We start from the raw sequence: 18,200 nt of genomic DNA, 5'->3' as shown, positions 1-18,200 counted from the left end.
TGGCCAGCCACTGAAGCTAATGCCTACACTCTTGAGTTTGCTTTTTTGGCACCTATCTTTTAAGAATTTTCAAACATTAACCCCATTCCCCCTTGAAGACTCCGTAAGTTGCTGAAGCATGCAAAGTTTCACAGCCTGAAGATAATTTCTGCTACTGTTAAACAGTAATCTGTGTTGCACTGATGGAATTATGTTACAGCACACATAATGAAAAAGATCTCTACTCTCCTCCACATAGTGCTTTCACCAGAACGATTTAAATCACATCTGACACTTCTAATAATTCAGCACTCCTTGAGTACTGTACTTAAGGATTAAACTAGATTACGAGCTCACATCATGTATAGATATCAAATCTACAGTATTCTGAAGCGATATTGCTATCAATTGAGCCAAACGCCCAAATTTTTGAGAAGAAATCATCCAAGCTTTTCAACATGAATGGCTGAAATTAGTTGTTGGTCCGCAAAACATGTTCTATGATTTATAAATGAAAGTCAACAAATGGTGAAGCATGTGAAATAGGTCATTCTAACTATTTGCCTGAACCTTCCTCCAGTAATGGCTACATTTGAAAATGTTTAACAAGATGGCTTGGTGCCAGTCTCTAATGAAGCCCTTGGTTAAATTGATGGTGCCACAAAAAATGATTTCCTCTTGTAAATTATGTCACAATTTTTTACTCCATTTGCTTGATCCTAATGTTCAGAACTGTAATTAGGGTAGTCATTAATGTTATCCAGGTAGTTGAAGCAGCCAGAATTACCTGAAATTCAAACATACATTTGATCAAATTTAAGCTGTGAGAGATGAAATACCACAGATGTTATCAGTGCTACTTTACATAAATGGCAATCCACAGGGAAACTGTGTGCCATACCTGTCAGACCTCATTAACAATTACACTCAAGTGGTTTACAGGTTTATTACTTCAGGGCAATGGAATTCCAGAATGCAAAATCCCTAATTTAACCCATGGAACATCCTAATCGCTACTTTTGCCGAGGTTAAAGAAATGACGTATTTCTCTTCTTACTATTTTTCCAGCTTCCACAGCTGACAGCACTGCTGAGAAGAGAGGTGACTCAGTTCACACTGGCCTGATCGTGGGGATACTCCTGGTCATCATCATTGTTATAGCAGGAGTGCTCGTGACATTTTACATGTACCACCACCCAACATCAGCAGCAAGTCTCTTCTTCCTTGAGGTATACCCCAATGATATCATGCAAAATTTATTGAAATCCTATACAATCAAGTTCATGATTGAACAAGTTGTAGCAAACCATTTTTGCTCATGAAATAGACATCCTCTAGCAAAGCTTGAAACAAAATTATGAATTTCTGGGTGAGAAAAACCAATGCAAAATGAATATATAAACTGATTGTCCTTACCAGTATGCTTCCTAACAGCTGCTGAAATTGTGGTTAACAAAGATAACAGGTAGCTGGAGGTTGTGGTCTATCTTGGCTTCCTCTATTTCTAATTAGTTATTTGTGGTAATACTACAGCATAAATGACAATAACTATCTTAAAGTGAGTGAGCTGAAGCAGTGATGTATTTGACCAGCTTTATTCCTTCCTGAAGTGAGGAAAGAAAACAGCACTCCATATGCATCTTTAAATAAATATTTTTGGTTACTTGATAAGTTCAAATTTAATAGATGAAGCGGTCACCTTTTCCTGACTGTAATAATATATAGCCAGTGACATCTTGAAATACTTCGCTTTAGAATTTGTAGGGTAACTTTTCCTCAACCTCAGGCATAAGCAACACCTACCACCCTCCCACACCCCACCTTGACCCAGTGCTAAAGGGCTGCACTCTACCCAGGAACTCCACTTCTGTCCAGAGCCAAGATCACCAGGATTGGGCATTTTGGGCCATTTAAGCTCAGGCCCAGTGTCTCTTGGCAGTGAACCGTGCAAGAGGAATCAAAGCCTGAAGCTGTAAACGTAGTCACAGTGAGTAGGACCTCCCGGATGACAATGGAAATCAATTACCAGCAAGTCATGAGCTAATGCTAATGATCCTAGTGTGCCTTTAAGAGGGATTTGTTCTGTCTTGGCTCTCTTGAAGAGGTGTGATGTCAACCTGGTGATGACATGCCTGCTCCATGGAAAGCAGAGTAAATAGCTTTGGGTCTTTTTTTTTAATTACACAAAAGAGGCATGAGTAGATAGAGTCAGGCTCACACAGACTTAGGGTTTTAGTTTTGCTTTCAGTTCTTGAAGTGGGGGTAATTGGAATTGAAGCTGCTAGATACAACTCTTTCCCTGCTGCTGCTGGATTCATTCTATCAGTGTTCCTTTCTCCAGGACTGGAGAAGATTGCAAATGAGGGAAATCTGTTTTGCTGAATTTGCCTTTGCCAACAGTATATTTATGGGATGCTGCTGTATTGCAAGAGTTGATGAGTAGCAGTTAAATAAAAATTATTTTGTTATGTATTTCAATAGAGGTAAAGTTGTGCCAATTCTTTTTCTTTGTGTTTTAACTGTGATGTAAGAATACTTGTGTTTTGCTTAAAACCTAGTTATGTGACCAATCGAATAACATCTGGAAAACAGTGCCTTACACTTACCTTTAAGTGAAGATAAAAGTTAGGGTCTAGGCTATCTCTTTGATATATTTTGAGAGGTTTGGTCTGGTCCATAACACTAGAGATGGGGAAAATAACAAAGAAGGATTGCCTGTATTTCCCATCCAACCCCTACTCTGGCCAGAGAATAAGACAAAAGGCTGATAACACCCATTCCTGCAATATAGTATCATTAAAAAGTGTGCACTCACAGTGTAGAGGTCCAGACCCACTGGTAACCACTAATTAAAAGACTCTAGGCAAAAGAGTCTCCTTAAGAAGGATGGTTCAATGTCATTTCATATGTATTAGGCTGCCTCAAATGGACCTTGAAATATGCCTGCCTCGCTAGGAATAATCCTGTCGTTTTAGACTTGTATGTGTCATCGACGCAACCAACAACCTGAAAGCACTGAGATTGACTGCCCCAGTGAACAGTTGCAGTTGTAAATATGAACAGGTGTGGCTTCTGTAAATTATTTTCAAATTAAAAACACTTAACTGTTCAGTCGCAACAAAAACAAAGTTGCTGGAAAAGCTCAGCAGGTCTGGCAGCATCTGTGAACGAGAAAACAGAGTTAACGTTTCGGGTCCGGTGACCCTTCCTCAGAACTGATGGTGGCTGGGAAGACGTCAGTTTATATGCAGAAAATGGGGAGATGGGTGGGGTAGGGAGTAAACGATAGGATAGAGCCCAAAGAGAGACAAAGACAGTTGGACAGACAAAGGAGTTGCTAACGATCAGGCTGGGAGGGTGAATAGTTGTTAATGGTTAATAGTTGTTAACTGTTCAGTCAACTGGGTTTGAAATGGCATTAAAATGTAGATGTCAGCAGTTCGGGAGTGGTTTTAGATAGACAAACATCTGCACTTTAATTGATCCACTGCATATATTTCAAAGAAAACAGATGGAACACCAAAAAGGTAAAACTATTTCATGTTAAATGGCTGGAAGATTGAGCTGCAGAGGCCTGTTGACTTCCTTCAGCATCATTTAATAACTGTCTTACATACACAATAGCAGAAGTCAACTTGCTGCAAACACTTCCCTCTGAAAGATAAATGACAAATGGCAAAAAATGAATGATGAAAAATGTTTAAAAATCATGATCATTTCTATTCACTAGGATGATGTTCAAAGGTAAAGCTAAATGGCCTATAAAAATTACCTCAAACTAAAAAATGAAGTAAGTTTTTTTCTACCATTTCAATTTATAAAAGGCACCTGTAAGAACTGTTAGGATTCAGAGCAAGTTTTAAATGACTGTTTTAAATTAACTTTCACACAGAGATTAGAAAACATGCAGGACAGTTTAGTTATCCAGTTATATCGCACAATCTTCTGGTATTCTTCCCCTTGCTCCAGAATAAAAAGAAAGCACTGTTGTCTGTAGAAATGATTTAACACCACTTGTGTGATGGAAAAATGGCTTAAAATCACATGGGACTTTCTCGCCCTCTTCCCACAATCCATGATTATAATCTGCTCCCCTTAAGCAGGCGAGAAGGAAACAAACTGGTGGATCCTTATTTTGATATGCAGATCAGGCTCTGGCATTGATTCAATTGGCCCAACTGTGATTTTAACCTCCACTTGTGGCTTTCTCACTATCAACTAGCACAAGGAGAGGCATGGGGCAGAAGAAACCCAAACTGAAATGTTTGTTGTTGCTTTCCTTGTGGGGCAAAAAGGGGTAAGGGTCTCATAAGGAACATTGAGGAAACCCTTGCTCGAGGCTGCTTTGCATCAAATCATGAGGCCCTCCCAAAATCCCTTCTTCACGATTTACTTGACTGTTGTTTCATTCCCATGTGGTGGCTTGTGGCCATCTAACACTGCACATGTCAACCTGCTGCCTCTTCTCCCCTTCTTTAAAAGGAGACTGTCAATTCCCTAACTAATCTTATTTGCTACTTGATTTCACACTGCCTAAGTCAGGACAGCTTTGTGCCCACCCTCACCCTCCATGAACTATAATTTTTTTGTGTGTTACACAAGAATCTTCTATTTGTGACATAGAGCAAATGTTTCCCCCTGTGAGGCATTCTAAATGACAGATAATAGTTTTGGACTAACAGTTGGTAGACTTAAAACAGAGATGAGGAGGAATTAAGAGAGAGAAAGCAAGAACTGCAGATACTGGAGTCAGAGATAACAAGGTGTGGAGCTGGATGAACACAGCAGGCCAGGTAGCATCAGAGGAGCAGGAAAGCTGACGTTTCGGGTCTTCAGAAATGATCAATTATTGATGAGGAGGAATTACTTCTCTCAACGGTGGAATTCACTACCCAGCATGTGGCGGGTGCTGCGCCACTGAATAAACTTAGGGAAGACAAAGACAGATTTTTACTTGGTAACAGATTAAATTGGGAGCAGGCATTAAAGTAGGGTTGAGCCCGTGATGAGATCAGCCATGATCATTATCAAGTGGTGGAGCAGGCTTGAGGGACTGCACTGCCTATTCCTGCTCCTAATTCTTATGTTCTTGTTACAGAAGATAGTGAGGCCTGTATGAAAGATTGGTCAGTGTTTTAGGAGTACAGATTTGGCAACAATGCAGATAAAGTCTGCAATTCTGTGCCGGCACCTCAAGAGTAAATACAATGTGCAAGTTTAATAAATTTTGAAGGTTACATCTTTGGCCCGAGTGCACACTGAGGTTTCAGTTGGTGATTTGTTACAGAATAACATCATCACAATCAGGTAAACTCAACCCTTGATGATCACCGACACCACCCCCCTTTCCCACATCACCTTCCCATGTAACTGCAGAAGGTGCAACACCTGCCCCTTCACCTCTTCCCTGCTCACCATCCAAGGGCCTAAACAGTCTTTCCAGGTAAAGTAACATTTCACATGTACATCCTCCAAACTGGTCTATTGCATTCACTGCACCCAATGTTGCCTACTCTACATTGGAGAAGCTAAACACAGTCTGCGTTACTACTTTGCAAAACACCTCCGGTCCATGCACAAGCATGGCCCTAACTTTTCCATAGCCAGTCATTTTAACATAGCATCCTATTCGCATGATGACTTATCTGTCCTCAGCGTACAGCTCCAGCGAAAACTAGAGGAACATCATCTCATCTTCAGACTAGGCACTTCAGATTGTGAACCCTATCCCACTTCTTCCCTTTCCTTTAGCTTTACATGTTGCATTCTCTGTCACTATGTCCTCTGTCCCCTCCTCCCACTCTAGTGGGACTGTCTGTTCTTTCCAGTCTGGCAGGTGGACACACCATTGTTCTTCCATTCTCACATTCCGATCGCTTAATCTGCACTTTCTCCCCTAGCATTCCATCTCCCCATCACCCCCCCACCCACTATTGCATAAATACTGTCCCCTCCATACTTCACATCAGCTCTAATGAAGAGTCGTCTAGACTCGAAACATCAGTTTGCCCTCTCTCCACGATGCTGCCTGACCTGCTGTGAACTCCATCATTTTTAGTTTTCAAACTAAACCCTCCAAATGTTTTGCTTCTTCATTACAGAAGAATGCAGGAAATAGCTACAGCAGTAGACCATATGTCTTATTAATTCTGCCCCATCATGCAATGTGGTGTTGGCTGAGTTCGACCTCACTTTCACTTTTCCATCTACTCTGCACTAGATTTGATTTCCTGAGAAACCGTTTCCCTTGGCTACAATTTGACTCCAATTATACTGCTTCAAGATGCACTAAAAATTGGCCTAGATTTTATATATAGCAGAGAAGTGAGGGTATTCATCACTAATCTTGAAGAAAGCAGCCCTTAGAAATCCAGCGATGGCCATGGTGTGAACTTGCCTTTTCCTTATGCTGCTTTGATTTTGTTGATAAGTTAAGGGGATCTCTATGTGTCTAGCGACAGTGATATCATCAATAGATAACAAGCTGGATGAAGACAGCAGGCCAGGCAGCATCAGAGGAGCAGGAAAGCTGACATTTCGGGTCAGGACCCTTCTTCAGAAATGGTGGAGGGGAAGGGGGCTCTGGAATAAATAGAGAGAGGGGGAGGCGGTGATAGAAGGTGGATAGTGGAGCAGATAGGTGGAGAAAAGACGGACAGGTCAAGGAGGCAGGGATGAAGCTAGTAGGTGGGTGTAGGTAGGAAGTGGAGATGGGGGTTGGTCAGTGAGGTGGGAGGAAAGGATAGGTGGGAGAGAAGACGGACAGGTCAAGGAGGCGGGGACCGGGGAGGCTGGTCTTGGGATAAGGTTGGGGGTGGGGAGATTTTGAAGCTATCATCAAGATATCATCAAGAAGGTTGATGTCAATAACATTGATGTATTCTGACAGATAGTAAATCAGGAAGTAAAATCCTCTAATCATCCTTTACTTTTTATTAAATTGTAATAGATGCCATAACAGATGAGTGGAACATACACATGGTGTTAAAATAGCTAAAATTGCATAAACTAATTTTTACAAATATATCATTTTTAATATCAGTTTTTCAGGGCCAGTATTGATGTTCACAAGTGCTCGTGAAATTAACGTGCCATTAAAAACCCAAGTTCAGCATATCTAATACATGGCAACTTTCTCAAAGCTTTTTACAGTGAGACTAACGGCATTTTTATTTTCATGAATTCAGTGATTTTGAATTCATTGCAAACTGGGGGAGGTTGCACCCTAAGAAGGAACATCCAATTATTGCAGGTTCTTCTGGAATTATCCACTTTTGACTACCTGGCTTGTCATTTCTGCAGAGTAATAATAGTGAATGCTAATAGCATCGCTATTGTTATTTCTACTAAGTCTAGACCATTATGATTACAGAGTTTGGGTTTGAAAGGCATAAAAGGGAACTAAGTCTCCATTTGCGACAATAGATCAAATTTAAATGTAAATGTGTGCTGTAGTCTTAAAAATACTCTCCCCACCTTTTTGAACCAAATAAATCAATCTTTCTTTTTTTATCTAAAATTGGAATAAACTATAGTATATACTATAGTATACTATAGTATTTTCCCAATCTAATTTTTTCACAAGGAAACCATACTGTTAGTGCTTATATTTATTTACTATTTATTCCATATTCAGCTTTTTCCTACAGTCCTGCCTCATGTCTTCGTAAGCATTTCTACCATTCTATGAAATGCCATAACCTACAAGGTTTCAGGCCAAAAGCTGAAAAATAGAATTTGGCTGGATAGCTCTTTTTCAGTCGGCGCAGACATAAAGAGACAAATGGCTTCCTTCTGTTCCATGAATCTTTCTGATTTCATAAACAGCACATGTTGCAAACAACCGAAACTCACTTTCTTTGTGATATGGATATTGCTGGCTAGGCCAGCCTATGTTGAACTGCCCCTTGAACTGAGATAGTAGGAACTGCAGATGCTGGAGAATCCGAGACAACAAGGTGCAGGGCTGGATGAACGCAGCAGGCCAAGCAGCATACTCATATTCCGCTTGGGAACCCTGCAGCCCAATGGTATCAATGTGGATTTCACAAGTTTCAAAATCTCCCCTCCCCCTACTGCATCCCAAAACCAGTCCAGCTCGTCCCTGCCTCCCTAACCTGTTCTTCCTTCCACCTATCCCCTCCTCCCACCTCAAGCCGCACCTCCATCTCCTACCGACTAACCTCATCCCGCCCCCTTGACCTGTCCGTCCTCCCTGGACTGACCTATCCCCTTCCTAACTCCCCACCTACACTCACCTTTACTGGCCCCATCCCCGCCTCTTCGACCTGTTTGTTTCCTCTCCACCTATCCTCTCCTCTATCCATCTTCTATCCGCCTCCCACTCTCTCCCTATTTATTTCAGAACCCCCTTCCCCTCCCCCTTTTCTGATAAGCCTCTCTGCTCCTATGATGCTGCTTGGCCTGCTGCGTTCATCCAGCCCTGCACCTTGTTGCCCTTTGAACTGAATGACTCTCAAGACCATTTCAAAAAGCAGTTGAGTCCACTTCATTGTTGAATGTGGGGATGGGGTCTGGAGTCACACGTAGGCCAGACCAAGTAAGGATTATAGATTTCCTTCTCTAAAGAGCATTAGTGAACCAGATGGGTTTATATGACAGCTGAAACAAAGTCTATATTAGACTAATTTTTAATTCAAGATTTTTTATTGAATTCAAGTTTTGCTATCTGCTGTGGCCAGATTTGAATGATTGTCCCCAGACCATTAGATGGAGTTCTTGGATTGCTAGTCTAGTAACCTTCACCACCTTCCTCCTCATTGTATACTCAGTATCCACTTAATATACGTTGAATAAAACCTATCACAACATGCTTTGGGTGTGGGGTGAAAATCTGCTCTGGAAGCCTACCCAAAATTGTGGATACAACAGTTCTCATCTTCCAAGATGTGTATCTTTGATCAGCGTATTATCATTAGCCTACAAAATGTCAGCAATGAGAGAAATTAAAATGTGTCTTTTCCATTGTCTACCAATCATTTCAATTGTGGGTGCAGTGCTAATCAAGCGGGCTGCTTTGTTCTGGATGGTGTCAAGCTTCTTGAGTGTTGTTGGGGCTGCACTCATCCAGGCAAATGGGGTGTATTCCATCACACTCCTGACTTGTGCCTTGTAGATGGTGGACAGGTTTTGAGGACTCCGAAGGTGAGTTACTCGCCGCAGTATTCCTAACTGTTTGAAATAATCATGTCACAGTGGGTGAAAGGTATTCAGCATGACAGTTAGATCTGGTTCACTAAGAATGCATAACTTAGTTACTATGGGATACAAAGAAGAGTGGGCTTTTAGTCCAGACCTTCTGGTCTGTGGTTGCCAAGGAGGATCTGGGACTCTACCTTGATATTAAGTCTGCATTCATATCCTTATTGGGATGAAGCTTCATGATACATGGGTTCTAAAGTGAACAGAACCATGAATAGATTTAAGTTTGATTTGTGTTTCTATATTATGTTGGTTAAAAAGGTAGGAAACATACTTTTAGTTTCATTTTAGATTTTAAGTTCTATGAATGGTGTTCGGTTGGCTGGAGTCTGTTTACATGCATATAAAAGAGTCTTTTAAAAATCTCTGAAGGAAATCATTTAGTGATATAAAAAACAAGTGTAGAAGGGAGAAAAAAGTTGTGATGTTGCTAAACCACTGGATGTCGAATGACCGAGATTACCATCACTGAATCCCCACTACCAGCATTCTGGGGATTATCATTGCCAGAAACTCAACTGGACTCACCACATAAACACAGTCGCTACAAGGGCAGGTCAGAAGCTGGGAATACTGCGGCGAGTAACTCACCTCCTGACTTCTCAAAACCTGTCCACCATCTACAAGGCACAAGTCAGGAGTGTGATAGAATACTCCCCACTTGCCTGGATGAGAGCAGCCCCAACAACACTCAAGAAGCTTGACACCATCCAGAACAAAACAGCCGGTTTGATTGGCACTACATCCACAGGCATCCACTCCCTCCACCACCGATGCTCAGTGGCAGCAGTGTGTATTATTTACAAGACGCACTGCAGAAATTCACCAAAGGTCCTCAGACAGCACCTTCCGAACTCACAACTACTTCCATCTAGAAGGACAAGGGCAACAGTATATGGAAACACCACCACTTTCAAGTTCCCCTCCAAGCCACTCAACATCCTGACTTGGAAATATATTGCCATTCCTGTTGCTGGGTCAAAATCCTGGAATGCCCTCCCTAATGGCATTGTGGGTCAACCCACAGCAGGAGGACTGCAGCTGTTCAAGAAGGCAGCTCACCAACACCTTCTCAAAGGCAACTATGGATGGGCAAGAAATGCTGGCCAATCAGCAACTCCCATATCCCACAAATGAATAGGAAAAAAAAGCATAGGGAGACAGAATCAGAGTTTCCTTTCAGAAAAAGCAAACCATCCCACAGTGAGTGAGTGAGTGCGCAAATCTCTTTTTAACAGAAATAATTATTCAATGGGGAAAATGCCTGGAACATCAGTACCACAGTTACATATGGAAAGGAGTAAGTGAGCTACGTTACCAGTTTGTTTAAGAGCCTTATTGAGAGATGTTACTTAAAGAAGGTAGAATTGCATGAATGCAAAAGTTTGTTAGGAAGAAATCCTCTGGGACCACTGAACAAGGAAATTTAAAAGTGAAAACTATCATTGTGGTAGGAGTACCTGGAAAGCTGTTTTTGATGATGAAAGGTTGAATCTTTATTTCTGGTATTTGTAATGAGATTATTTCAACCCATAGCAAACCTTACATACAATCCTGTTTTAGTGCTGCCAACCCATTCTCACCCTTTCTCAGGCCTATTATCACATTGCATGACTTTATTTTACTATTCCAACCAGTGCTTGTCCAACTATTCTTGCAGTATATTTTTGTTTATTTTTGCCTTTTGTATGTGAGAAATTTTGATGTTCTTTCATTAAGTGCACATTGGCAATCTCATAAAAATCCAGGAGATTCCTTCTGGTCATTCTGACTATTTCTTGGACATGAAACGTGGACATGAACAGGGCAGCACCTGTAGGACCAGCTTTGGTTCAATATTTCCTGACCCTTCATATTTTAGTTCTTATAGAATATTTTTATTCCGGACATTGGAGCATGGTTAATGTCCACATAACTATATGCCAGTGGAATGAGGGGAGTGAACTGGAATAAAGGGAGAAAGACAAAGAGGATTGTGGTGTCAAAGTATTTTGACCATGGATCTCAATCTAATGCCTGTGTTCTAACTCAGCCTGGATTTGCAAGCAGCAACCCAAAGTTAAATCGATAGAAAGTAAGTAATGTGATCTGCTTTGTGAATGCGTTTCCATTTGGCATCATGCGTGTTGGTATTCTATCAGAGGGCCTGTAAGTTTGCCGTTCTGTTTCTATTCTGTTTTTCAGCACCAGAGCAAGTTTAAAAAGATGGCCTTACTGACACAGCTCTAAGATATCCTCTAGGCCTCGGCATTAAATATCAGATTTGCATTGAAACATTAGTAACTGGTGAAGTAACTCCTGATTGCTTCTAAACAAAGTCACCAACAAGATCTGTTCAGATGCTTTTGTTTCTACTTCAGCTTTATTTACAGTTTGACCATTTAACTCACTTGCCCTTATTGAACTAAGTCACTAAGACCTTCTGTTTGAAATTGTTTACATTTCACCACAATATCCTTGTTAATTAATTTCTATTCAATTCTAGCGCCGCCCCAGTAGATGGCCTGCAATGAAGTTCAGACGTGGCTCTGGTCATCCTGCTTATGCCGAAGTGGAGCCAGTTGGGCAGGAGAAAGAAGGTTTTATTGTGTCTGAACAGTGCTGAAACTGAGCGAAAATAAAGTAGTGCACCAGTACTGGCCTACAGGTGTGGGATTTATGCTCTGAAATGAATAAAGAAGCAAGTTCAAACCCACTTTCCATGAAATACCCACTTCTGGATCAGGTCAAAGTAAGAAAGATACACATTTTCATCTACAAGATCACCACTCCATAATCTTCCTTAGTAGCCCTGCAGAAATCATCAATTTGTCAAAAAGAACTTATGATCCCTTTCGGATAACTGTTGTGGAATTGAATGAGCATTAGTGATGCAAACAAGCCGCAAAACTAAAGAATCAAGTTCATTCCATCTTTACTGGTTCAAGTAAACCTCAACAAGTAAGAGTGGAAAAGAAATCAATTATCCATGTTACCATGGTTAAAAATGCAGGAAAATTGCTTACAGCATGCTTTTAGCCGATCATCAATCAGATAAAGTAATGGATAGATTCACTCTCTTCAGCATTTACTTTGATTCTTTAAAAGTGTATACGTTAAAAAAAATCACTGACATCAGTTGAGGGAAATGTAGTTAACGTGTACGTTTTCTTAATGAGGATATTTTTGAATTCATCTGAGGTTTTGAGTGATTATGAATCATTACAAATGGATTTCTTTCCTGTAGATGAGCTATAATATGGTAAAATTTCATGTCTCAATTGTCAAGATTCAGTTGCGTAAGGCTTGGGAGGCAACTGAAGACAATTGATGTGTTATTTTAAAAAAGGAAAGTTTGCAAATAAGCAATTCTGACTTTTTTTGATAAATTTGATTTATTTCCCTCGGTGACTTCTGACAGTCCTGATGTAAACCTTTTAAGTTAACAAGAAAATCTCCAAATTATTATGCACAAGATTCGATTAGTTTCAAATTGCTGAGGGATTGATACCCTCTGTGTTGCAAATTGTGCAATGTATCATCTTTTGGCTTGAAAAGTAGTGAGACTGCAAAGGTTTAAATACTCCCTTACTAGAAACCAAATGCTGGGAATATTTGCATATTCAATTAGTTCTGTTGTGTAGTGGACACATTGGTTAAATAGATGAATATATTTTGTTTCTTGATAGCTTACACAAGACAGGTTCTTGTGTCTCCAGATTGTGATGAAATGTTATAGTGTATTTTTACCATCCAGAAGAGGCGTGTAACATGAATTATCACAGACATAAAATGGGTTGTAAAGTAGTAATTAAGACTGAGTACTGTTTAACAATAGAAAGTAGCTTCGAGGAGAGCAAAGAACACGCACTTTTGACTGTCTTCACTGAAATGAATTGTTTTCTTTTGAGCTTTCTTTGTGATGTGAAACCAGGCTGTTTGTAAATTCAGGTAAGTATTTTTCTTCAATAAAATTCTGTGAAATAAATCTTCCAGTCTTAGACGTAAAGGCACTTGCTATTGTTATTAAGTATTGAAAATGGCAGATTCAGGTCTAATTACAGATTATTGACTTCTTTCCATTTGCCAACAATGCAGTCAGTGAATACTGCAGATTTGTAATCTTACACTTCAAACAATAGTGTCAGAGGTTTCACTCACTGTGAGTTCAACCTTGCTGGGAACGGATTTTGATTTTGATGAGCATTCTACATACGGTTATCAATTAGTGTTAAGACAGCTCGTTCATTGGTTTTGATCTGGAGCTATCTCGAGAAACAATTTGAAATATTTCATTAAACTTTATCCTAATGTATCAGATAAATATTGAAACTCATTTGCAGGCAATGATGACCCCCTGATAAAAACTGGCTCCTTGAGTGGAAAATGGGTATAGTTGCATTTTTTTGACTGAATGAAGTGGACTAAATGATCCTGATGTGATCCTAATTTTAGTTCAATGTTCGCTAAGGCCATAGAAACAGGAGCAAAAGTAGACTTTTTGGCCCCTCAGGCCTGCTCTGCCATTCAATAGGATCATCGCTGATCTGACATTATTCACATCCACTTTCCTGCCCTTTCCCGCTGCTGGTCAAGAATGAGCCTTAAATATATAGTACCTCTTGTAAACATTCAAGTAATGTCACCAGCTGCAAGCACCAGTGTACAAAAATGTTGCTGTGTAATGAAAAGACTCCCAAAAAGACTCCCTCATCCTCATCTTGCCAAGGCTCCTTTGACAGTCCTTCAAAGTGGTGATCTCTACCACCTGGAAAAAACAAAGGCAGCACCTATGTTAGACCATCGCCCACAAATCCCCCCCCATGCTGTTCCGCATCCTGACCTGGAACTAAATTGCCATTCTTTCACTGCTGCTTTGTGAAATCCTGGAATACCTTCCTAAACAGCACAGTAACTGTACCTACACCACATGGACATCCAGTTGTTCAAAAGCATTGCTCACCTTCACCTTTTCAAGGTCAATTAAAAATGGACAATGATTGCTGGCCTTCTCAGGAGCACTAACATTCCATGGATGAATATAAAAGACATTCAGGTGCATCAGCATCATATTGTTTCAAAAAGCAATCTATAATTCCAGGGATTAGATGCTCTGAACTGAATGCAGGTGAACAAAAACAAAAAAGCTCAGAACCAAACTTCTCTGGAGAGTTTAATAAAGTGACTACCCATATCATGAATGTATATTTCTTTTACAGATACTAGTGGAATTTCCACATTTTGTAGTTTCTTACGGTGCAAAATTTAATCAGGAAAAACCTGAATATATTTCATTTGAAACCGTAAGGCTATAAGAACGTAACAAATCAGAGTAGGAGTGAACCTGTCAAAGCTGCTTCACCAAACACTAGCTGATCTTTTGCCTCAAGTGCACTTTTTAATCTGTTCCCTATATCGCTTGATTGCCTGAGAGACCAGAAGTTTTCTCGGTGATCCAGCCACATTTCACTGGTCCTGTCTTCCTTTCGAAATTGCAATTCCTTTCCCTATTCCTCCTCCCAAGAATATTGAAACATGTGATATAGGAACAGGAATAGGCCATTCAGGCCATTCAAACAGATCATGCTTGTTTTCCTCACTATATCCGTATCCTTTGAGGTTATTAGTATGCCAGCATTTCCCTTTCTGTCAACTCCCAATTAACATTTCCACCCAACACTTATCATGCCTTCTCATGCAAGTGCAATATGTAAGGTATGGGGTGGATTTTACAGATTAGCCATAACCTCAAACCGGAAAATCTGTTAGCACTGTGCCATCATAACCTGGTTACCATGCTGCAATAATACACTGTTGGCAACCTTCATTGGACTGGCATGACGTCGGCCCCATTCTGGGAGCACGGCCCCATCTAGACAGCTGCCAGCTAATCTGGTTGACTGGCAGATCTGTAGTCTCTGCAGTACCATAATTGAGTAGTGTCCATTGTTAGGGCGACCGGCAGTCAACAAGGATGAATTGTAATGCATCCCAGACATTAGATAAGTCTAGAGTTTTTGTCAAGTCTACACAGCAGAACCCAGCAGGTCAGGGGTGGTCAGGTTTTAGAGACAGGGACAGTGGAATAAAGGAGACTATAATCTCGGGGGGATGATCTTTGAATGGCATAGACAACCCCCTAATAGAGCCCTTCCTCCTCTCCAGCAGCCCACACAGTGAACGCTGCTGGGCTGCCCACCTTGGCTATGTACTGCTCTGCCACATGTAATTTAACAATACGTGATCATCAATATGTTCATGGTCAGGTAGGCTGCTGACACATTGCTCACCAATCATAATCTGGGAGACAAACCAGGGCTAGGTGAGACAAACTACACATGTTTTTTACAAATGCCCTTGCCTTTAAATATACTGGCAGAATACTGTAAACCTCATCCCTGTTTCAAAAGTTATTGTTATTTCTTGTAGACAGCTTTTAGACAAGTATACACCTACCAATTATAGTACATCATTAGGTTTATACTAGAAATTATCCTGGAAAATAGTTTTACCTGTCCAAATTCCAATCATTTTACTGCATTACAAAGGAAAATTAGCTGAGCAAGTCTTTTTTGCTTCACTCACTCATTCTGTTATCTAGATCATTATAAATATCAAGAAATCCTGACGAAAGATGAAAGACTTCAATGAAAAATGCATCAGAACATATCAAAGCACATTTTTGAAAAATGTATTGCCTGCTGTAATAGGGATTTCCTTTGGCTGCCTTTAGCCTTATTTACTAGAACTACACTCTGGCTTATTGTTTATTAGTAGTCATTTTGCAATTACATGTGAATTAAACTTTTTGCACAATAATAGAAGTAAAGTCTTCTTTATGAATGGACTAATTCTAATTGACCTGAACCTGCAAGTTCAATACCATTGTGCCAAGATTTGCACTAAGTGTGAAAAGAAGTGCTAGAATTAAACTACCCAATATTTGACATACAGAGGCATAGGCTTATGGGGAAAGTTCATCCAGTACCTTATATTGAAGGATTTAATGGATTTCCGTACAAATTAATGGAAGCAAGCTGGTCACTAAAACATTATTCTGTACTACTGTATCATATCTTACTTAACTTTTGACCTTGTTATATTCAAGCCCAACAGTAAAATCCTTTTAGTTTGAATGTATTAAGTGCTTCAAATTGGCATAAATGTGTTCCAGTGCATCATTTTCAATGTTTGACACATTTCAATATTGGATAGTTTACTAAGGATTTTTTTTCTATAAGATTATTTTTCTATATGCTTGCTCATTTTGACACAGTATAATATCATGCATATGAATTGTAAAGCGAAAGGTTAAACAAACAGTATATTTTGTGTTGGCCTACATGTTGATTGCATGTAATTATCTCACTAAGTGCAGTGACCTGCTCACAAACTTTGTGTTGTCATTAATGCAAATTTGGTGCAATTTTGAAACCTGTCCAGAACATTTGTTTTTACATAAAGTGGGTTTTAATTTTAGAACAAAAAACTGAATATGCTACGCCTTTTAACTATGATCATGATAAAGATGAAGAAATTTCCTGCAGACTTTCACTGGCAAAAAAATACAATCAATGTGGGTCAACAGAAGTATATACTGTATCTTATGGGATTTTTCAACTACATTCTAAGGGGAAATGTTCTAGTCTCTGTGAGTCACACGGTAAATCTCACAATGTATGGAAAGGATGGAACTGGGAATGCTGTTTGGGAGTGGGTGCATTGTATCCAATAGAATTAGCATGCTGGCTAATTTTGCTAGCTTCAGAGTCTTGAGATCTTCTGCAGTCGCTCTTGACAATGATGTTTAATGTGAGGGTGTCCTACTTAAATTAGGACAGTCAAAAAAAATTCACTGTCTGAAAAAAAAAGCATAGACACCAGTATGACACACTTTGGTTTGAATAAATGAGATAGTTGAACCCAGAATAGATCTGTTAGAGCTTTACTTCATTTCCATATAACTCAAAGGATATAACATGCATAGGTTGTTTTCTACAATAAACTGTCATTTCTATAATTTTGACCTTCTGTGTCGGCTCCATTCTTAATGTTACTATGTATGATAACTAATTAATAATCTATGTTCACTACATAGCAGTTCGTTTCATAAATTATGCAAAATTTAACAAGCAATGAAATGAGTCGAACGACTGGAAACTGTGGTTCTTAAATGGCAATGAAGGAAAAATCTGTGTAGCAATTGTTCTAGTGTCAGTATGTATATGGATATTGATTTATTGGTTTAGGCAATGCCACTGGTCAGTCCCTGCACTGGCTGTGGGGTACTTTCCATTGAGATCATTAAGAATAGCCACAACACAAGAGATCAACATTAGTTTCCACAACAACACTGAAAGTAGCCTTATGTGAATGAATTCTGCAACATACATATTTTACATACTCAATATTTGCACTTTCCGAAAGACTATAAGCATGGCTATAATTTAAAATGCGCCTGTTTAATTCAGTGTGATTAGCGGGTCAGTTTACACATGGAGGCAAATTAGCATGCAGCATGAAGTTCACTATAAATAGGAAAATTAAGTGTTTCATGGAGAATTGAATTAATTTTACCCTTGCTAGGTTCATTCTAAATGATTGCACCAGTGTAGTGAGCTTGAAGGTAATAGCGTGCTGCAACATACCTACCCATAATATCAAATCTCGTTCTGATAACCCTACTTTTTTTTCTAATCAACCCATTTAGAGATACTATCACACACCTCTGGAGCTGGTGTGCCTTGAAACCAGGACCCCTGGAGCACAAGGGCCCACGATCACATTAATCAAATATATATTCTATACAAGACAGATACAGTCAGTAGATAACAAGGTGTAGAGCTGGATGAACACAGTGGGCCAAGCAGGAAAGCTGACGTTTCGGGCCTAGACCCTTCTTCAGAACTCCCCCCAACTCATCAGGTATTTATCAAATCAGAGATAGTAGGAACTGCAGATGCTGGAGAATCCGAGACAACAAGGTGCAGGGCTGGATGAACACAGCAGGCCAAGCAGCA

The 18,200-nt window shown here is 39.9% G+C and overlaps 1 protein-coding gene across 1 annotated transcript in view; it reads left to right on the top strand.

Annotated features, from left to right (window-relative positions):
• The window catches only part of plxdc2b (plexin domain containing 2b), a 343,331-nt gene extending 326,125 nt beyond the window's left edge, over positions 1 to 17,206 (top strand). Inside the window, exons 13-14 of the mRNA XM_048613860.1 lie at positions 1,048 to 1,208; positions 11,687 to 17,206. Coding sequence (XP_048469817.1) covers positions 1,048 to 1,208; positions 11,687 to 11,806 — 281 coding nt within the window. The 3' untranslated portion in view covers positions 11,807 to 17,206. The remainder of the gene's footprint in view (positions 1 to 1,047; positions 1,209 to 11,686) is intronic.
• Positions 17,207 to 18,200: the final 994 nt, after the last annotated feature.

Source organism: Rhincodon typus, chromosome 2 (genome assembly GCF_021869965.1).
Source record: "Rhincodon typus isolate 14 chromosome 2, sRhiTyp1.1, whole genome shotgun sequence".
NCBI classification, from domain to species: Eukaryota; Metazoa; Chordata; class Chondrichthyes; order Orectolobiformes; family Rhincodontidae; genus Rhincodon; species Rhincodon typus.
The sequence above is the reverse complement of the archived record's forward strand: the minus strand, read 5'-3'. Positions and strand labels throughout refer to the sequence as shown.